The sequence below is a fragment of the Tympanuchus pallidicinctus genome, unplaced genomic scaffold (genome assembly GCF_026119805.1).
Source record: "Tympanuchus pallidicinctus isolate F22 unplaced genomic scaffold, pur_lepc_1.0 scaffold6, whole genome shotgun sequence".
In the NCBI taxonomy this organism is placed as follows: domain Eukaryota; kingdom Metazoa; phylum Chordata; class Aves; order Galliformes; family Phasianidae; genus Tympanuchus; species Tympanuchus pallidicinctus.
This window is the reverse complement of record NW_026294780.1, coordinates 37,778,886-37,801,867: the sequence shown is the minus strand read 5'-3', so window position 1 is coordinate 37,801,867 and position 22,982 is coordinate 37,778,886. Positions and strand designations below refer to the sequence as shown.

At 37.6% G+C, this 22,982-nt stretch overlaps 1 protein-coding gene across 2 annotated transcripts in view; it reads left to right on the top strand.

Moving 5' to 3' along the window:
• The window catches only part of TDRD3 (tudor domain containing 3), a 95,947-nt gene that overhangs the window by 18,735 nt on the left and 54,230 nt on the right, over window positions 1-22,982 (top strand). Inside the window, exons 2-3 of one of the 2 annotated variants that reach the window (XM_052705589.1) lie at window positions 17,530-17,614; window positions 18,900-18,965. In XM_052705589.1, coding sequence (XP_052561549.1) covers window positions 17,530-17,614; window positions 18,900-18,965 — 151 coding nt within the window. Of the gene's footprint in view, window positions 1-17,529; window positions 17,615-18,899; window positions 18,966-22,982 lie in introns of those variants that run through there. The other variant, XM_052705591.1, reaches the window with a different exon arrangement.

The following is a 22,982-nucleotide window of genomic DNA, read 5'->3' as shown; positions in this document are numbered from 1 at the left end:
AGACTAACCTAAATGTGAAAATTTTAACTTACTACAGTGGCGTAATTGAAGTGGTAAACCTTCTGGATGTGTAGTTTGTAGAGGAAAGGTATGCAATGAGTGTGATTACCTGAGAAAAAATTCAGATTGCTAGTGAAATCATGACTTCATAAATGTGGAGAAATTGTAAGTTGTCTGGATTGTATTGGGGAAAACACTTCGACAATATAGTTCCTATTTCCACTTCTATATGTAGAAATGTAAAAGTGATGCCAAAATTTCAGGGTGCTACCTGAATGGGGTTATGACTGACTGAAGTAGGATCGTAATAACCAGAAAAAAAAAAATAAAAAAAAAATTGGTAAATCTTGTAATAATTCAGAATATTGGTTGAAAAAGTTCTTGGCTGCATTCATAAAACAGATCTAGATTTCACACTGAATACTAGATGTGAAGCTGAAAGATAGGTTTAGTGTTCTTAAAATGCCAGAGAAGTATTACAGTCTGAAAAATGCAGTTTTTTCGAGGGGCTTTTCAAATGCTGCTCAGCTTATGGGTCACCTGTTTGTCTTGTTTCTGCATATCTAGAATATTTCCAGGGGAGCACAGGGTTGACTTGAGTTAAATTTCCAAACTTACTTTGTTTTCTTGATGAGAAATATCTAAACACTATATGTTACAAGGCATTAAATTTGTTGGATACTATCTGTCCCCTCTCAAAGAAAGGACTGTTTCATATGAACTGGAAGTGGGTCTTTTATGCTTTATCTTGTGGTGTGTTTTTTTTTTTTTTTTTTTTTTGAATACTCTGAAACTTTGTGTTTTGTCTTTAATCTTTTATCTATATTAAGTATAGCTGTATTTTCTCATCAAGATGCATGCACTGTGGAAAGAAATGAAAATCCAACTAAGTGAGTAACTGTGAAGGATTGTTGCTCTTTGTGGCATTGGCTTCCAATTCAAGGATCAGCACACTGCTGTCAAAACGGATCTTTTTTTGCAAATTATAAAGAAGCTACTAGCTTCTGAATAGTCCTGTTCTTTTGCTTGCAATGAACTGTTTGCTTTTGATTCATTATTAGCATCCATAGTTTGCAGCTAGTGTGTGAAGCAACATTTTTATAGGAGGTTAGAGGTAATATGCATTTAAAAGTGTTGTGAACATATTTTGGAGAACAGGTGATCAGTGCAAAAGCAAATCCTGTGGTGTATGCATACCTTTATCCAAGAGGATGCTGATAAGGAATTATTTTTATCTAGAGTATTAGTGTTACTGTAGATGGGCCAAGGGCAAAGAAAACAAAGTTTATTGAAAGAGATAATGAATTTGGAGAAAATAGACAATCTTTTGGTCTCTGAATCCTTTCATTAAGTTTTAGCAGTGAGCAAAGTCTGGATAAATACAGATGAATGTAGGTGCAGATTTTCTGAATCAGCACCAGAGCTTTTTATACTTCAGATCTTCTGAGAGAAAAGAGAATTTAGCACCTGAGAGACAGGGAGAGAAACATGAGAGCAGGGTAAGTCTGTCTTTGGAGAGCGTGCCTGAGACTTTGAGGTAGCTGATTTATGGAAAAGATTCTCCTTGGTGTCTGGGAGTTTTTGTCATTGATTGCTTCAATTCTTCCTGTGGTGCAGTAGTTCTGTCTGTAAAGCTTTTCCTTAATATGGTGAATCTCTCAAATGTGAATATACCTTTGCTTTGTGTGTCTTGGTTTTAGGAGTCAGGTAAATAAAAAACACTACATCTGCATTAAAAAATGGGAAGTTGTGTTCTGAAGTGTTTTGCCATGGCATCATCCTAGCATAGGGAGATAAACATCAGTATACAGATGCAGAACTCACCAATGAAAAGCAGTTACAGTATGCTGAAAATTAACTTCCTTTAGTCTACTCCCTTCATGCTTTAGTAAGGTAAGTTGTAACTCTTTAAGACAACTCTTAAGACAGGCTAATGTGTGAGCTCAAGGAGCAAATCTGAGCCAAAATATTAGATTCACAATGATAAAAAACTTGGCTAGTGTCCTTTAAGAAGTACATGGCAGTTCTGATCTTCCAGTAAAAATCATTAGCTCTTGGGAGTTTATAGGGACTGGGCTTGGGGAATTGTACTGAACTGTCTAATGAGCTTACAAAAGTGCTTTTACAAGCTGAGAAACTTTATAGCACAAATACACTGCTTTGTTAAATGTAGGAAGGGAACGAATTTACCTTTTGGAGTAAAAGGTTGCTGTACTTGCTTGAACATAACAGTAAGCTGCTATTTTGATGGCAAACCATGCTATGTTTCCATAGAAAGGATTGGAGCTACCACTGAGAGGTTCCAAGTAATCTTTGCCCAAATTTCACTACTACAGATAGATGTAGTGTCATTTCTATTTTTTTTCCCTCCAGGGAAAGACACATTCATTTTTCTCTATTGTACTGGCTCAGCCACCTGAATTTGTCATAGCAATAATTTTGTTGTAAGATGCTGCCAGCAACTACTTGGCTGTCATCCTGCAACAAGAATAGCCTGCATCTAAGTTCTGATGCTAACTCCTGTGTAGATTAACCTCTAACCCACCTCCAATAAGCACACACTGTCTGTATGGAACAAATCTGGCCTATTTATAGGAATATTCTGCCTGTGTTAGATAGCTTGCATGCTAGATATGTAGCTAATGTCCCTAGCAGTTGTTGCTGAGAAGCTTCTCCACTTTGAGATAATGTCACTGAGAAACTACCCTTTGAGAAGGTAAATCCTCTTTTTGTCATGTGCATTAGCAAACAGCAGTTTCGTCAGTTCACTTTCATCTGACATATGCCATGATAGTTAGCAGCCTTTAAGTGCAAGATGTTATGACCTGTGATCCAGGATGTCATGGGAGAACTGGAAACACTGCAAAGCATACTGTAAGCTATCATCAAGTTAAACATAGGCTGCTGTACTTGAAAGCTAACTCTCGGGATATTCCAGTAATCTTGTATAGGGAAAATTCAATTGAGCTTTCTCCAAAATGTGAGCTATTAAACAAACCTTTTAGGAGAAACATCAGAAAGTTAGGGATGTGTTGTTTGCTTGTTTTCTCACATCTAAGTCCACTTTAATAGTGAGAGAAAATTTTTTTTTCTTCCCAGAGAGCATTTCATTATGTCACCCAAATAACACGAGGTATCATAAGTAATGTGATAAAATAGGAGTGTTACTGTATGAAGTGTTCCACCTTTCTCATTTAATGTCTTTGATTTATCTATGTGGATTATCTTCACGTTGAAAATTCTTGGCTAGAAGTCTGGAAATATTACCTTTAAAATGCCTTCTTCTCGCTGTGTGTAAAACCAAATGTTTTTATACTTCGTATTTCTGTGAACCTGGTGGTAGAAAACATTCATAGGCTTTAGTCATTGTTTCTGCGTCTTCAGATTTTTCCATGTGAAAATGAGTATCTTAAAACAGTCAGACAACATTATGTTCTGTAAACAGTTTGGTAATTTTTCTGTGCCTTTGCAAATACAACTGGATGACAAGCAACAGCAAACACAAATTCAAGAACAAGGCATGACAAGTTGTGACAAGGAAAAAGCACAGTTTTGTCTTGTATATTTAATAAAGCTTTTTTTTTTTTAGGTATTTAAGAGCAAGCATGGCTTATATACAGCAAGCACAATTGTTTGTAAGATAAGGGAGTGTATACAGCAAGAGACAAAGTCAAACTGGATGGTTTGCACTTTGAGGCTTCAGGATTTAAAATAAACTTTGAAAAAGATATAGAATGGAAGGGAAACAAAAGGAGTATATTTGAATAGTTGTGTTGTAGATTACTGTATGAGTATGTAGGGTAATGAACTGCCTAACTGGATTCAAAAACAGCAGTACTGCAAAAAAATATTAGGAGTCTTTTCCCTTATTATGTATTGCACACCTTACACAATATGATGTAATATTATGCAGTTGAATGGGGTATAAAAAACAACTGTTCTGGTTATTAATTGGTTATGGTGTTGATGTATACCTGAAAATATTCTTTCATTCTGGTGGTCAGTGCTGAAAGACATAGCTGAAAGTTACTATGGGTGCAGCACTCTAGGAAAGATGTATGGGTTAGGAGAAGGGGGAGAAAATAGACTGAGTAGAGAATGATGAAACACTGACCTTTTAGGGAAAGGCTAAAAGAATTTGGGCTGTATAGTTTAGAAAGGGAAGCATAAGAAATTCAAGTCTCCAAATAGTTAAAACTCTCATAGCTTTCAAATACTTCAAGAACAGTGACAGTCAAGGAGAGGTTGAGAAACATGCACGTGACTTTTAAAACTATTTCTAAAAGTATATCTGGGTAATATGATTTTCCTTCTAGAATTTATGCGTGACATTGGAGGCAGATATTGATAATGTTCAAAATTATGTTGGAAAATTTGATACTTAGTTCATGTTTGTATTTCTTTTGGAGCAGCTTTTGTCTTATCTGTTTCGGTATGGCCAGTGGAATTTAAGTCCTTCTGTTGTGTTTCATGATGAAGATTTTAAATGTTTTCATTTGTTTTGGCAGAGAACAGATTGCTGTCTGATGGTAGGCTTTGCTTTTCTAGGCAGTGGAATGCCAGAAGCATTACAGCCTCACTTTGTACCTTACAATAATAATTTAGCATAAACACTATAATTGCTGTATTTACCTTCATTTCATAATCTAGAAAAACATGGTTATAAATTACATAAATTTAGAAGGCTGTAACATCAGTTAGAATGCTGGAGGAAAAGAAAAATGGTACTAAATTGATTTTAAAACAAACAAAATAAACCAAGGTGGTTCTCATCCTCATTCACATTTTCACTTTCTGCTTCACCCATGTTGAAAAAGAATGATTTTTGTGAGGGGTTCTTAGCTTTGATGTCTGGTCAGCTTTTTCAATTAAAGCCATCTGAGAGGGTGATTCTGGGGGTGCTCTGTGTCACCAAACTGCAGGCTTCTATAACGTAGGCAACTAAATAATGGTGTGATCTTAGCTTTTGATGCCTGATAATGTTGATAGCTTGGGATGAGTTGGTATGTTCCTATCTGTTATTGAGGAAAGCTTACCTTAAAAAGACAGCCAAGCAAAAATTCAGAGTATAAATTACAAAATTGCATTTGGTTTCTTAAGAGTGGTTATATAACGTTTAGAAGTTGTGCTTGTGACCGATTAAAAAAAAAAAAAAAAAAGAAAGAAAAAAGAAAATCAATATCAGTAACACAAAGATTCAATTGCCTACATTTATCTGTGTGATAGTTTCTTGCAGGTCTGTTTCAGTACTGGAACCATTATTGATTCTCAATTCCTTCCCAAGTCATTAGTTGATGAAAATACATACTAAGTTCCTGTACAGTAAATTACCACTTGATTAGTTCTATTATACAAGCTCAGAACTGGTCTTGTTTAATTCTTGTCTGGCTTTTTATAGAACGGTGAGCTCTGTAATCGGTCATATAATCAGCTTGGTTACACAGAGGCCACGTATGTCTTGGCTGTTTGCTGTATGTCTCACAAATGTCAGGAAAGTGGGTCGTTAGGTTGCAACCCTTTTATAATTTTGGAAGATGTATGCCTTTAACCTCTGCTGAGGCAGCAGTATTGGATAAAGCAATTCTTGCTCTCAGAGGAAAGATGGAAAACCCGCAGCACAAAACTATTAGATGTATGGAGGTTTAGTATCTTCATCTCTTTTCTACCAGTGTCAGCAACTGACTTACTTTCTCTTGTACTTAAATGTAGAATGTGTATGTTAATTACTTGTTAAAGGATTACCAAACCATCCCAAAGAAGCTTAATTACTTTTGATCCAAGGTGTGAAAAGGGGAAAAAAAAAAATAAAAAAAAAAAATTAACTGACCTAAATGACTGACATCTGTGAAATTGTGCCATTTTTTCCAGTTAAATTTAAAACAATGAAAATAAAAGCAAGTATATAATAAAATACACACTGAAATGTGATTAAGGTACATTAACTGAAGGTGCATGATTTTAAATTATTTAATATTAGTATTAGAATAGTTCAATTGGAAGGGCTCTGGAAAGATGCAGTCCAACTGTCTGACCTCAAAGAGTTAGGTAAAAGTTAATTGCATTGAGGCCATTGTCCAAAAGCCTCTTGAACAGTAGAGGGTTTGGGACATCAAACCTTTGGCTGGGAAGCCTGTTTTGGTGTTGGGCCACTGTCATGGTAAAGAAACTTTTCCTCATATCCAGACTGAACCCCTATGGTGCAGCTTTGTGCCATTCCCATTTAAAGTCAAGACTATGTTTACAAATTCAAATAAACGTAATTTCAAAATACATTTCCAAATTGGATTAAAATAATTGATTGGAAGAGATCTTTCAAATTGTCTTCATTCAAGCTTTTGCTCTGAGTAGGATTGTAGATCAGAGTGGCTCTCAATTTACCCAGCTGTGTGTTGAGGAACATCCTGTGTCCAAGGCTGGAGGCCCCACTCTGGGGAGCGTGCACTTCATAACCTATAGTGGCATTTTGTATTGAAAATTAAACAGCTCATAATTTCCTTTGGCATTTATAACTGAATGTTATGTACAGCTGCGCTGCTCCTGTATAATTCTGATTTGATTTGTGTGGTTTTATAATGCTGTGTCTTGTGTTATTTTGAAAATAGATCCTGGTATTCTTTGTGCATTTTGGACTGCTGTTGAACCGTGAGTTAGTATCCATAAAACAACAACATGACTGCATGTTTTTCATGAATGATTGCTAAGGTAGAGAGAGTACTGAGCTCTGCAGTGTTTGTAGTTTTTCCTTCTCTGTGTGCAATACTTTGGATTTATTGATGTTGAAATCCACCTGACATCTCATTGTGTAGTCATAGAGGGCAGTAAGCTTTCAAATTTTGGTATATTCTGGATCTCTGTAAAATCATCACCAGCTGTTACCTTGCTGCCTTGTCCTTTCTCTTAATTCTTGTTGCACACAGTGCAGACCAGTGTGATGCATCTGTTGTTAATTAATCCTCTACAGTAGCACTCATTCTGTTCATGTCCTTCCTTTCCTGTATTTTGTATGTGATGACAAAGGCTGCTTCTTTTGGCTTAGCTATTCATTTTCTGTAAGTGCCTTTGGTGGAGGATCTTATGAAAAGCTATTCAGCAGTCTTTCCTTTCCCTCTCCCTGCCACACTGTTCTCCTGCTCGTTTTCTTCATCCTGAAAAGAAGTCTGATGTCTGCATGGTGGACATTTTCCATCTCCAAGAAATACGTCTTCAGCCAAGTGCTCCCAAGCTCACAAATTAGTCTTCTATTTTGCCTACTCAGCATGGTTTGCACACAAGGTTCTTCAATTTCTAGGATTAAATGTGATGCCTGCTTTAAAAATACCGTGTGATGTTTTAGTATTTTCTGTTCTATCCACACAAGTATTGACTTAATGCAGGTCAGCAATTTTGTATTTGGGCTTTAGTTGAGCTCTTGGGCAAACAGTTTTGTTACTGCTGTTGTTATTCTAAACGCTTTCCTAATGCAATATTAGTTTAAGAAACTTGCTGGGATACATGTTTCAACAATGACATTAGTTTGGAAACCTTCCAAATCTCAGTTGTGGAGATTTAGTTTAGAAGTAGGAAAAAACATTTAACTTGTGTTATTACAGCTCTTGCTTTCTTTATCATTCCTTTTGCATGTCAGTCATTTATCAACCTTGTCATCTGTCAGGCTTCATGAATCTCCTGTGAAAATTTTAATTAGTTGTTACCTTTTATCAAATTAATCCTCCAGAATATTTTCTTGATCAGTCTTTCTGCTGACTTCTTTTTGTTTGTGTGGTTTGAATGATTAATCTCCCTTTTCCTTTTGAAGCATGTCAGGTTTTGCTTTTTAAATGTCTAATTCACTACTGCTTCACTGCTGGCTTGGGCAAAATGATAACAATGTTATTGGAATGAAGTTCTTTGGAAAACCACAAAGATAGCTTTTTATCTTTTTTTTATTAGGGAATATTTATTTTCCTCAGTTTCAAAATAATTTTTGATAATATGTTAAGTATTGTTGGTTTTGAGCTTCTGTCTGTTTCTTGAAATTGTTAGGAACTCATTTTCTGTATTTGTGAGATTGTTTGCAACAGAAAATGTATATAGCTCTTTACCTTGTTGACTTCACAATAAAAAGATGCAGCCACTGAAGCGGAACAGAGTTGTCAGTGTGACTCAGATGCTCCCAGCCTTACGTACGTGGTTGTGAAATAAGTGATTTCTGTGTCTGCATTTTGCTGTGATTGATGATTACCTCTGGGTTATGGCACTTGGGTTGTTACCTCCATTGAAGTAAGTTAAGCTCTGTGTCTCCTGTGGTCACGAGGGACTGAAAAAATGCGAATACAGTCATGTGAGAGACGCTAAAGCTCCTAGGCTGATGTTGAACAGCTGCTGATTGCAGTGCTTCATTTGGGGGAAAATTTGATTGGGGGAAAAGTCATGCTGTTTTTCATCCTTTCAATTCATTTAATTCTCTAGTTTCTAAAGAATATTTTAGATTTTGACATCTTTAATATTAAAAGTTTATGTGTTCTTGGATAGTTTTTAATGTAAACTGATTGTCAAAATACTGATCAATAACTTCTGTTATAAAACTCAAAATAGCTGTTTATTTATGTTTATGTAAGCCTTGAGGGTAGTTCCCTTTGCTCATTCTGGAAGTGCTGTTCATGCAATTTGGAAGAATATCATAAAACACCTCAAATATGCAGTTCTACAATATATTAAAAGCTACCACATGCAGATCTGACAACTTTGTAGTTTTTTTCCTGTCCTTCAGTGATTTCCTTGCTATTTGATATTTCCCATGTTTACAAGTGTCACCTAAGAGGCTGGCATTACAATGAATTCAATGAATGTCTACTTTTTGCTTTCTGAAAGCATAAGCATAAATTCTGCAGCAGTGCTGCTGTTTGAGAGAGGATCCTGCGACCAGCCTCTTGCAGAGTTGTTTGATGAGTTGTACCAATTCCCAGGATTTCTGTTTCTTGCTCAGGGCTTTACAAGTGATCATTTTCTCTTCTGTTGGAAACTGAAATTAAAAAAAAAAAAAAAAAAGAGTTGAGTTTTCAAATTTTGCTTCCACAATTTGCCTAGAACATGGAATGTGAAATCGATTAGATTTAGGAAAGAGAAAATGTAGAATCTATGTCTTTAGATAACTGGTCTGGTGTTGCTTAGCTTTACATTTTGTTTAACCGCAAACTTAAGTTCCTCTCTCACTTTTCCGCTGTAAAATATTTACTAACCTGATAAGATATTGTTCATAATATAGTTTTGAGCCCCTTCCTTGTCTTAAGAAATTAAAAGCATTCCTAGGAGTGGGCATTTCACATGAGGAAACTTGCAAGAACTGTAATGTAACTTCAGACAGCACGCTGTTATAAATACTTGATTAATGTAAGTATTAAAATGTGTTCTCTGTTGTGGAAGAACTTGGAAAAGAAGTGTGCTGAAAACCTGCTTTTCATACTTCATTTCTTGAACAGAGTAGTTTTAGGGAGGCTATGGATGGAAATGTGCCAATAATTAAAAAGAGAGGAGTTACGTGTGGGCCTGGGGAGGTGTAAGCAGGAGTCAGGCTAGCCTAATAATAGCCTAATAATTCTGTTTGCACGTCAGTCTTATTAGAGAATAATTCTGAAACTATCACTAGTTAGTAGAGATTTTTATAGAAGTAGTCCTCTTTGGAGATGACAGAAAAGATGACTAAAAGTGGTGGCACACAGACTTTGAAGCGCTTGACATTGCAGGCAGTGCTGGGGTGCTCTGTCTCTGGTAACCCCCAGCAAGGGACCTATCACCAAATCCCATATCGGATATAAGGCAGCTTCTCTCCCCTCCCAAAGTGTAGAAGGGGGAAAAAAGGCTGTTCATCAGTGGCTGTTCCAGACTTTGCCCCTTTCTCACGTGGGTAGGGGCAAGGAGGTGAGTCTGTAGGAAGAGGTGGGAGCAGGGGTGGCTGAAAGAACGGCTCAGTGGGTATCACTCCTGCAGTGAAATGACTTTTGTGGTGTCTGGTACTGTGTATATTTAAGACCACAACTTTGAAGTTATTGGTCTTTGTTTTTACTGTAAGTTTTAGGCAGGAGTAACCTAGGATGAAGCTACTGCGTTGATTTTGCTTAAAGCACTTCAGGCTTTATTTCTTTTTTCCTCTTTTTCTAGACTCTGAGCTTTCTTTAGGTCATGGTTTCACTGGCAAAAGAGACGTAAATAGACTTTACTCTAGGATTATTAACTTGTGCTTGCTTCCCAAGAAGGGAGGGGGGAGGGAAGAAGAGGGGGGCAGAATAGGAGGATTCAGGGACTAACATCTTGCTTTTGGTAGATTTATATATGTATATATATATATATAATGTATATATATATATACATTCTATTTTTAAATTCTAAAAATACATTGGCTTTCTTAGATAGTGTTTTTATTGAAAGTCAAACGTTGCAAATACCTGAAGGGAGGTTAAGGCCTTGAAGTTTGTCAGCTAAAACTGTGAGAATTGGAGCTTGGGAATGCATTTTTCATGAGTGTCTTGCTGAAGTTTCAGCTTGACCTGGGTTAGAGACAGCACTTAGTGTTGTTATATGTCCAGGAGTGAAAAGTTAGGGAGCTAGGATATGTTTAGCGTGCCCAGGGAGCCCAGGTGCTGTACTGGCTATGCAGCAGTTCTATGAATGTCAGTAATGTTTTAAAAGTAGAACTGGCATCCATTCACCTAAACAGGAACCTAATTGTAATCACATTTCTGTAATTGTTGGTGAGCTTTCTGGATGGTGTAAACAAGTGGGATTCTGCTAGCTGTATTTTTATTTTTATTTTTTTTCCCCCTCAGCATTAAGGAGTAAGATGGGGAAACAGTCTAGATTAAGTTCCTGTAATGCAGTTATATGTTTGATAGGACCATACTAGAAAGAACAGCTGTGGAAGGCGCTCTGACAGCATGTGAGGCATCGTCTAGGTCAGGCTTTATTTGATACTCTCATTAAGTACCTCAATGGTGAAGCATGAAGCTCTGGGCTTAAACACAACATAAAGCTCTGTAGGAATGCAGAGCTGTTAGTGAGCAGCATTAGGATTCAAAGTAAAATTAACAAACTGGAGAAGTGATGGGAGAACAAAATTATGCCTGGCTAGCAATGATCATCTGTGTAAGTACAGAGAGTAAGGCTTTGTGACTGCAAAAAGGAAAGGCATAGTCTCTTCCCCACAGATGTGGAGAAAACAAGGAGCAACAGGAGGCAATGCAGCAAGGCTAGACATGAGGAAAAAAAAACCCTGTAGTGAATGTCAGGATAGTAATAGTAAAATTGCCAAGAATACTACTGAAAACAACAGTGGAGGTTATTTGTCATTACTGAGAGACGTTTGCCTTGCAGATGAAGAAGTGTTCGGCACTAATTTTGTCAGGACTTAGGAATCCTTTTCATAACTCTGTGTTCTTCTTCACCTTCAAGTTCTGTTTTATTTTCTCCAGCAGTTTGCATAATACTACATCATCCTTTCAACGTCTGAGCCTTTTATTTTAAAACAGAGCAATGTCAGTTGCCTACCCAGCATTATGCAGGTTATAGGGCATGAAGAAGCCTTACTTTTAAACCTGATTTCCATGTTTAGCATAATAATGTTTTCAAATGTGTTTTGTGTTTTTTTAAAAAACAGCTTTAATGATAGTGCCTCAATAAAATTTGTACTACTGCGGTATAATTCCTTTATACAACTGTAATTCGACAGAACGTTTTGAAACCCTATCAAAAGACTACACTACAAGTTTAAAATACGTAATGTGAAGATAATGTTCTTCTTTTGTGGAGCAATACTGGCACCCACTGGTGGCTTCATACTATTGCGTGAAGTTCCACTTGGTTAAAATTGTTCTCACCCTTCATAGTGTTACCAACTATCAGAAATACGAATGCTCTCTACATAGGTTACCGTTTGTGTGGCATGACTGTATAAATCTGTTTTGTGATGGGTCAGAACATTTTGGTTTCTGCACACACACATTGAAATTAGCCATGTTAAATTTGCTTTAAAACTCCAGAGCTGTTTCATGTGGCTGTCGGAATTACAAGAAGTACCATTAAAGCATCTTGCATTTTTGGTTCCTGTTTCAGTGTTTCTGTAGAGGGGTGTGAACATTAACAAATACAAATTTTATTTAGTATGTTTATTAATTCTATTTTTCATTCTTTTTTTTTTTTTTTCTTTAGGTTGCTTCTATAATAGAGAATGAGATAGAGATGATAGGAGAAAGTTATTGAGGATAGGAAAAGGATTAAAGGTTGCTGACGGTTTTTGGTTGAATATAAACTGTTAACTGCAAATAGCAAAAACAGACTTTTCAAGAAAGCTACTGGTAGAAAAAAATATCGTTAGGAAAGTTGTTTACCGGGTGGATTTAATTTTAGAATGGAGCTTTTAATTTAAACATTGTAAAATTCCCACATAAACACACACACATTTGCTTGTACATGAAGTGCTTGATCCAGCAGTACAGTGCAGGCAAGCACAAATATGCATTTATCTTTGGCAGCAGGATTTCTTTAATGCTTCAGATGCTGGTGGTTATAGTGTGGCAGTAACAAATCTGTCTGATTAGGGCATGTCAGGTGTAATTTATTCCTGATAAGGTAAAGCAGAAGGTAAAATGACTAGGGGCATATTTGAGGCTGGTACTACAGAATTACAGCCCCCAACAATGGGAAATATCAAAGAGGAGAATGTAGGTGTCTGACTGTAGCATTCAAACATGGACTGTTAGGTTGATGTCACAGTTGATATGAAGGAGCAGTGGGAAAACAGCTTTCAGTGTTACCACTCTAATATGTTTTGTTAGGAGGAATTGCCAAAAATTGTTTTTCTTAGGAGCTAACAGAGAACATTTTGACGGAAAAATTACAGATCTGGATTTATAAGTGAATGGTTAGCACAAAATGCTGATTTGTTACTAGTGACTTTCTCCTAATAATACTGCCATTGCAGTGTCTCATTCAGAAATGTAAGAACAGGTTCCTTGTATTTAAAAAGGAGTTGCTCTTCTGACAAAAGCCGTTGCTAAGAGGATTGTGCTGCTACATTTCTCAGATGAGCGAAGCTGGATGCGTAGGGGAGGAATAGATGAGACAAATATCCCTCAGATTCCAGCAAATATAATGTGAAAGAATTGCAGGAGAGAAGCATTTATTTTCCTTTCTCTTCTGGTCTACTCTCCCAAGAGAATGATCTGCTGATAAACATCTCAAACTTACGAGGCAGCTTGGAGCCCATTTGGTTGTAAACCGATTTTATTTCTTATTTTTTAATTTGTATTAATGTTCCAAGGCTGCAAAATCCCTGTGTGACTCATAGAGCATTACTTGGTATAATTCCTTTGAAATCGATACAGTTGTCTGATTACTTCAGTTTATAACCTCTGAGATTGTTCAACTCTAGTGAGTATTTTTTTTTCCTTAGAAACCAAAAGTTCTTGCAATTAATGCTGTTACAGTTACCAGCTTTTAGAAGTTCAGTGACTTACATGCACACACATGATCAGTTTCCTCAAAAACAATATAGAATCATAGAATGGTTTAGATTTTAAGGAACCTTAAGCTCATTCAGTTCCAACCCTATGCTGTGGTAGAGTTGCCACCAACCAGCTCAGGCTGTCCAAGGCACCATCCAACCTGACTTTCAATGCTTCCAGGATGGAGCATTCACAGCCTCCCTGGGCAGCCTGTTCCAATGCCACACCACCCTCTAAATGAAAAAAATTCACCCTGACATCTAGTAGTGTAGTATTAGGTTGTTTAAGCACATCGTGGATAAAGCCAAAAAACAAGCTCCCATTTGGAAGCTAGTTGCCTTCTTTGAAGTCTTTCACTTGCAGGATATTTTGTGGGATATTGTTACTTGCATTACATGTTAAGAGAATAATTTGTTTCATTGCTGTCTGCATAAGAAGATGCTGGTCAGCTGTTACATTGCCTTTTGCTTCTTAAAAGCTTTACTGAGATTGGTTTTTCTCACCCATTTATTTCTTCGTTTATCTACTTTCTCCTTAAATAAATGTGCATAATTCTGTCTTGTTGGTTTACTGGAAATACAAATGGAAATTTACTGATTGTGACAGAACAGTGTTCCTGTGCTGGATTATTCCATGTGCCCCCCCCTCCCTCCCTGTTCAAAGAAGAGAGAGAAGCTTGGGATGGAGGTGTGCAGAACAAAATCTATCCAGGGTACTGAATGTGTACAGTGCTGCCAGGTATGTCTTGGGGATTCTGAGTTCATGAGCAGGTTCCAGCAGGGTAATCTAGTTCATGGACAGCTTAGGAGTTCTTCCCACCCCTTGGCGGTAGGAATCATGTTGGATTAGTGTAATGGGATCGCTTTGTAGTTCACCTTTCATTATCTAGGGTTACAGTAGGTCATGGTATCTTGCAAAATGTGCAGAACAGCTAATGTAGGTGCTGTGAGGCACTTGAATGACTGTAATGCAGGTGCTGAGCTCCAGGGCTCCTTGTGAGGAGGTTTTTTCTGATTTTGGTTTTGGTTCAGGGTCAGATTTTCTTTTTTTATCTAATACAGGGGGAAAAAAAGAATGAAGCGGTCTTTTGCTGTGTGCTGTACCTTCAGCACACTGCATACCCTTATTAAGAACAGAAATAAGGGACTTTCAGTTTAGCAAAGGAATTCCAGACCTTATGCCAGCTAAAGAGCTAATTTGGCCTATCATAACTCCCGTTTCATACTTGAAAAATGTTTTCTGTGTACAAATGCTTTTATTTTAGAAGAAATTTCTTAGAATTACTGGCTTTCTTTTTCTTTTTCTTTTTCTTTTTTTTTTTTTTTTTTTCCATAAATAGACTGTGGACCTGTAGCAGGAAATGTTCATAACTAAAACTTAGATAGTTATTACAGGAGGCAGTATAGACAATAAGGAGAAAAAATTCACTTATTTTAAGGAACTTTCTGCAGAGTTTTGAAGGAAATCTGTGTATCTATTAGGAGTACTACTTGTATGAAGCATCAAGAGGGTTAGATGGTTAAAACATCGAGTTAGCTTGACATGCACTCTCATTCCAGGCTTCTGTCTGGGCAGAAGAAATGTGTGTTTCAGTTCCTTCTGGGTGTAGAACCTTTTCTAATCACAATTCTTCACTGAGCTGCTGACCATTTCTGATGATTGCTTCACTTACATGTCTTGTTACACAGAAGCACCCCTTAAGAAGTTATTGAAAAGCTCTGTTTTGTTTTGTTTGGGTGTGGTTGTTTTTTTTTTTTTTTAAATTTATTTTAATTTGAAGGCTACTTTAAAAATGGCTAATCATGTTTTTGCTGAAAAGCTGTAGCTGTAGTGTTTGCTTAAATCAAGCCAGCTGGTGTCCTCAAATGGCATTTCATTATTGTCCCCCCGTAACATAGATGGAAATATCAGTCTGGTGAGCAATATTTTTCTTAAGTGCTGTTGCTGAAATTAATTGACTTATTAATGTAAGTCAGAAAAGAAAAACCTTTTTCAACGTGCATATGTGTATTTATCATTTTTGTCTCAAACCCTCTGATGAAGGTATTCAGAGGGGGTAGTGAGGCACTGGAACAGGTTGCCCAAGGTGGTTGTGGACGCCCCACCCTGGAGGCATTCAAGGCCAGGCTGGATGTGGCTCTGGGCAGCCTGATCTGGTGGCTGGTGAGCCTGCACATAGCAGGGGGTTGAAACTAGATGATCATTGCAGTTCTTTTCAACCCAGGCCTTTCTGTGATTCTGTGAAGTAGTGAGACAAACAAAACTATGAAATTTTATCAGCTGAGTTTCAGCCTTCACTTTTCAGCAAGAAATGGAAACATGACTCAGCAGTGAGTTTTTATGGTAGCAGAAGTAATCGATTTTATCCTATCTAGGGAAAATTTAATTGTGGATCAGATTGTTGTTTACTCACTCTCTAAAAATATTTTTTTTCCTGCTGATAAAAGTTAGTGCTTGCATCTCAGTACTACACTGTGTAGCTCATAATGGAATTGCAGTTATGCTAGTTTCAGCAGAACTGAAGAATTAGTTAATTTGCACAAGTGGAGGAATGTTTCCACGACTTGTCTGAAATTCAGCTTGTGGGGTTTGTATTCCACCCATTTCTGATACAACTGACTCTCAGCTTTGTACTAAAGATAACAGAAGGTAGACTTGCAGATTTTATTACATTTCTCTTTATGGAAACCTTACTGGTGTAATTAAACCACAGCAAAGCCCCAGGTGTGTAGTGCTGCCTATAGGATATACCTGTTCTTGTTTCCTCTGGTAGGGAGGGGGAATTCTGTTCTCCTTAACATTCTGATTCCAGCTAATGAGTCGGAGAATTCCAAGTGGGAATTACCTCTTGAATCTTCACAGGTGGTGATACCCAAGCTCAGAGGCACTCAGCTGAGAAATCCACATTTCTGTGTGGACTAACAAATCCTGCCACCTTATTCTCTAGTGTGTATGCTCTGTGTCAAAAAATAGGATTGTTTCTTTCACATTATAAATGCTTTTTTTTTTTTTTTCCTGAGTTCTGATCCCTCAGGATTTGCTATATGTCAGCATCTGACTTGAACAGCTACGCTGCTATCAAGTGTCTGGGTTAGAGCACAACTGGGATCATTAATTAGTCTGGCAACACTGTCAGAGCAACGTTCATGTTAGCTGAGAAGATAGACTTAAGGTGTATCGAGTCTGCTTTCCTTCAAATCTTTATATGACTTTATTTTACTCTTGGGAATTATTTTCTTCAAATATTTCTTTAAGTGCTCTGGAATACTTAAACTTTAATAATCTTTTTTTTTTTTTTAATGCTTATTTATTTTTTTGAGGAATAGTGGTTTCTTGTTAGATAATTAGTACAGGATGTATGCTCTGTGTTTCAGATTCAGTATCTGGCAATTATCAGAGTAATGATTACTATTGATATTTTTAAAGAAAAGGCAGAACTGTGCAGATAAAGCAGTTTGCCATCTATGTGGGAATGAAAACTGAGGCTTGGAGTGAGAAATAGGAGGCAAATTGAGTAACAAATGTCACAGTCTCTAACTACTCAGTAAAAATTACATTCTCCCTAAGTGTTTTTGAACATGAGAATGCATCAGCCGTTCTAAATTGATTATGCACATCCTTTCAATGGATTATCATTTTTAATTGTCAAGTGAACAAATTTATTGCATGCTTACAGAATTTTGGCAGGAAGGTGGTGATCTGAACTGCCACTGTGAAGATCTTAAATGTTGTTTCCAAAGATGTTCTATTTCTGAAGTTGTTCACCACATTTGACGTGGGACATGTGGTGATACAAATCCACTTTTACAAGTTATTTTGTAGCTTAGGCAAGCAGGAAGAAAGTTTGTAGGATGACAACATAGTATTACTCCTCCTCAAAGTGTTTGAGTGCATCTTACTGCTCTTTAGAAACTGATGTGGTTTTGTTTTGTTTTGTTTTTTTTTTCTTCCTATCTTATGCAAACTAAAAATTACAGAGTGGATATTCACCTATTACATACAGCATATGATATTCTAATATGTATATGTTTTTTTTTTTTTTTTTCTTCAACAGGTATCTTTCAGATGAAGGAATCGAAACTTGCATAAATTCATCCGAAAAAGTCAATACGAATGACATTATCCTAGTTGCACTTAATGTAAGTTATGATTGTGAACTTTTTTTCTGACATCACACTGAAAACAGCGTATTTAATGGCGCAGGTGGTCGTCTATGATTCAAATTAAAAACATTGTTGTCTATATGATTTATGTAAAGGACAAAGCACCTTCCTCCTTCCCAGAATCTTTGAATTATTTCTGAATTCATTTGGAAATGACAGCTATTCCAACCTGAAGCCTAGTGGGGAGAAAAATGAATATAATTTACAGTTAGAAGATATTTCTGTGTTTAGGAAATGTAAATCTGAAGTTGAAGTATAAGCAATACTTATAATGAAATCAGAAGTGCTGTGTATGGATGTGAGTGTGAAATTACAGTGCAAAATATGAACTTGCTAGGATGAGTAAAACATCCTTACTTAAATTGACTTCTGGGTATGCTATTCTTTAAAGCTTGTTCAAGCAAACATTGAGTTTCCTACAATGCGTATTTAGTTATATAACTACAGTTGCTTGAATTACTGTAGATATGTTAATTTAGTAATTATTTCTGCCTACAAGGAAATAAACAAGTACATGTGTTGCATTTCCAGCTTGTCTGATAGATAATCAAGATAAACCAGAAACGTTATGCAAGTACCCAAGCCAATCTTAGTGGGTTATCAATACTTTTGTCATTAAATCAGTAGTTGTTTAAATATTGTTTAAAGTAGAAATAGCGTTGTGTTTTGGAAGGCAGGATAAAAGTGAGTTTAGATTGCACTTCCTAAAAATTCATACCTCTCATTGGCAGTTATAAGTCAAAAGAAACCAACTGATGTTTTGTGAATTGCTTGAATAGCAATGAAATAAATGTGGACATGCCTTCAGTTCTTCAAATGCTTTTATTTTGTATAAGATCTTGCAAAGGGTTTGTAAAAGTTCTATCTCCTTCCTTGTTGCTGTGGTTGCAAAGCATCTTTCGGGAGACTTGTCAAATTCTGTATGAATACGGATTATTGCAGGCACAGTTCAAAGGAGTTTGAGTGCTGTTCAGAGGTAAATAACAGGCAAGTGACAGATCAGTTTCCTTGGGGAGGCTCAGATTGAAAACTAAATGTACTTTCTTATTACTCTGTGGCTATATTGTGCAATAGAAAGTAATTCGAACATTTATCTTCTTTTTTACAATATTTGCTCTGAACATCTGTAGAGTATCCTAATTGTTGGGAAAATAGAAGAAATACCCCTGTTTTTCTTGTTTTATCATTTGTGACTTTTTTTTTTTAAAAAAAAACAGGATATTTTAGATTTATATTCTGTTGTCTTCTCTATTAATTTCAGACAGATTTAAGAACGATTGGCAAGAAATTCCTCCCCAGTGACATCAATGGTGGAAAGGTGGAAAAGGTAGGTCATGTTAACTTCACTTCTCTTGATGTGACTTCTTTGTGATGACAGTTATCTGTGTAGCATTAGTCTCTTTTTGGCTTCATTTGAACATGAAATAATGCCAATATTTGAGGATAAATATGTTAACATATTAGTTTGCCCACTAGACTGTATAAAGAGAGGAGTCATCTTTACTTCTAAATTTTGAAGTGCTTAAATAAATGTGACTAATCGTAGCAGCTTCCTTTATCACTCAGAAATATTTAACCTGTTCGATCTTGAGTTAGTATCGAAAGTGACCTGTTCCTTTATTTTACTTATTCACTCCTGTGAGAACAACAAAGCATGTTAGGCATAAAGCCAAGTAGTTGTGTGATTATGATACATAATGATAAATGTTGATACTGCCCTGAATTATCCACTGATATACGTTATTGAGCCTGTAAACTTTGTTGTTGTGTATCCAATAATTTGTATGGATAATCCATGCCAGATGATACACTGCTTTATAATCTACATAATATTTTTGTTTTCTAAACTTTTCACTTTCCAGATTTTTTAACTTGTATTGTGTTTAGGTAATTCTTAAGTTTTGACCTCATTGGTGTCCTCTTCCTGTGTTCTTCCTAACATTGAGTTAACAGATAGGATAAATCAAGGAATTTTATTTCAAAGGTAGTGGTAATTCTCTGTTCAAGTAATTATTCCTATCTTCCAAATATTTATGGCCTATATTGATGATGTGAAATTTTTTGAGAAACAGATTTCATTACTGTTGAGATTGAGTATAGCAGTAAATCAAAGCAGAATTTTTTTTTTAAGAAAACGAGCTTGATGACTGAGACTGTTAAGATCTGTCCAGATGTATTTTTTTCTGATGATACTGTTGTCTGAACAGAGTAGTGACTGATTTAACTCTAGCTTCTGTAACAATAATGAAAGAGCATCATTGTCAGCTATGGAAAAATTCAATTGCAAGATACCATATAGCGGAATAGATGATAGTGTTCAGTCAGACAGCAGTCTGTGCATGAAACTCATTATATAAGTAACTTACTAGGAAAAGTTTTATTAATTATATTATTTCTTTCTGTTTGGACTGTATGTTTTTGCATTGTTTACTTATCAGTTGCTTTTTACTGAATTTTGCATGTTAGGTCATTTAATATGGAGTAATTCTAAATGCATTTACTTAAGTACTTCAAAAAGGCCAAATGCAAGTTCCTGCACCTGGGCTGGAGCGATTCCAAGCACAAATGCAGACTGGGCAGAGAACAGATAGTGAGCAACCCTGAGGGTAAGGATTTGTGGTTGTTAGTGGATGAAAAACTCAACGTGAGACAGCAGTGTGCATTGGCAGCCCAGAGGACAAAGTATATCCTGTTGCAGCCTGAAGAAGTATGGCCAACAGGTTGAGGGGGGTGATTCTCCCCCTCTGTTCCACTCATGAGACCCATACTTATAGTACTGTTTTCAGTACTGAGGCCTCTAGCACAAGAAGGCCATGGAGCTGTTGAAATCCAGAGGAGGGATCAAGAGAATGGTAAGATTGACAGAGCCCCTCTCCTATAGAGGCAGGCTGGGGGAGTTGGAGCTGTTCAGCCTGGAGAAAAGAGAAGCTTCCAGGAAGACTTGATAGTGTACTTCCAGTACCAAAATGGATACACAAGACTGCTGGGGAGGTTCTCTTTCTCCAACAAGTGTAATGATATGGCAAGGAGGGGACAGTTTTAAATTAAAAGATGACAGATTTAGATTAGATATTAGTTGGAAATTTCTAACTTTAGAGGCATGGGAATAGGCTGCCCAGTGAAGTTGTGGATGCCTTATCCTTGGAGATGTTCAAAGTCAGGTTGGATGTGGTCCTGAGTAGCTGATCTGATCTAGTGGATGTCAACACTGTCCACAGATGGGAAGTTAGAACTAGAATCATAGAATCACAAATTTGGAAAGGACCTACAAGATCATCATCCAACCATCCTCTCATTACCATTGCTACCACAAGCTACTAAACCATATCTTACAGCTCCTTATCTAGATACCTCTTGAACACTGCCAGGGATGGTGACTCCACCACCTCCCTGGGCAGCCATTCCAGTGCCTCACCACTCTCTGGGAGAAATAGTTCTTCCTTATATCTAATCTAAACCTCCCCTAGTACGACTTGCGGCCATTTCCTTGGGTCCTGTTTGTTGCCCAGGAGAAGAGTCCAAACCCCACCTCATCACAACCTCCCTTCAGGAAGTTGTAGAGTGCAATGAGGTCTCCCCTGACCCTCCTCTTCTTCAGACTGAACAATCCCAGCTCCCTCAGCTGCTCCTCAAAAGATTTGTGCTCCAAGACCCCTCACAAGTTTTGTTGCCCTTCTCTGGACACGTTCCAGGGCCTCAATGTCTTTTTTGTAGTGAGTGGCCCCAAACCAAACACTTGTACCGTACTCGAGGTGCGGCCTCACCAGTGCTGAGTACAGGGGGATGATCACCTCCCTGCTCCTGCTGGCCACACTGTTTCTAACGCAGGTCTGGATGCTGTTGGTCCTCTAGGCCACCTGGGCACATTGCTGGCTCATGTTCAGCCAAGCATCAACCAACACCCCCAAGTCCCTTTCCTCTTCACAGTCATCCAGACACTCAGCACCAAGCCTCTAGTGCTGCACGGCGTTGTTGTAGCCAAAGTGCAGGACGTGGCACTTGGTCCTGTTGAACCTCATTTCATTTACCTCAGCCCAGTGATCCAGCTTAGCTATATCTCTCTGAAGGACCTCCTTACCCTCAGGCTGATTGACACCACCTCCCAGCTTGGTGTCATCCGCAAACTTACTGAGGGTACGCTCAATCCCCTCATCTAGGTCATCAATAGAGATATTAAACAGGACGGGCCCCAGTACTGACCCCAGGGAGACACCACTTGTAATGGATCACCAGCTGGACTGAACTCCATTAACCTCTACCCATTGGGCACGGCCCTCTAGCCAGTTCCTTACCCAAAGAAGGGTATGACCTGTCCAGGCCGTGGGCAGCCAGTTTCCCCAGGAGAATACTGTGAGAGACCATGTCAAAGGCTTTACTGAAGTCTGGGTAGACTACATCAGCTGCCTTTCTGTTGTCTACTGGTCTGGTCACCCAGTCATAGAAGGAGATGAGCTTGGTCAAGCGTGACCTGCCTTTCACAAAGCTGTACTGACTGGGCCTGATCCCCTGGACACCACACACATCACGTGATCTCTCCCAAAGTGATTTGCTCCATAACTTTCCCTGGTACGGAGGTCAGGCTGACAGGCTTGTAGTTTCCCGGATCCTCCTTATGGCCCTTCTTGTAGATGGGAGTCACATTGGCAAGCCTCCAGTCCTCTGGGACCTCTCCAGTTAACCAGGAGCCCTGGTAGATGGCTGAGAGCGGCTTGGCAATCACCCGAACCAGCTCCCTCAGCACCCTAGCATAAAGCAATCCAGTCCCATGGACTTGTGATGGTCCAGATGGAGGAGTGGTTCTCTAACCATTTCCACCTGATTCACCGAGGGTGTATTCTGCATAGCAGAACTAAGGTCCTTTACAACCCAAGCCATTCAGTGATAAATGTAATTCTCAAAATATTTACGTTGGGTGTGTGATAATGCTTACCTTGCTTTGTTTTGCTTCTGAAATATGGTTTCAGTTCAAAGTAAGTTAATAATAGTGGTGTTGCTTTTATTATTATTTTTTTTTTTTTAGAGGTTTATTTCAGTACTACGGAGTTTCTTTAGACATACTAGTTCAGTTTTCATTCATCAGTTGAGAATGTATCTAGTAACTTGCTCATTTCCTTCAGAGAGGATGTTTTCTGTACTTCCATAGTTAACATTATTCAAGTGGACAGTTGAAAGTGTAACTGTCATTTATTTACTCAGAACTGACTATATATTGGAATCTACTTAGTCTTCAAAATGTTTATTGTTTCTCAGCTGAAACTAGGGAGGTTACTAGTTTTTCTGCTTGTCTCCACAAATACAAAAAAAAAAAAAGGGATTGCGCATGAAGGCTGTAGTTGTTAGTGCT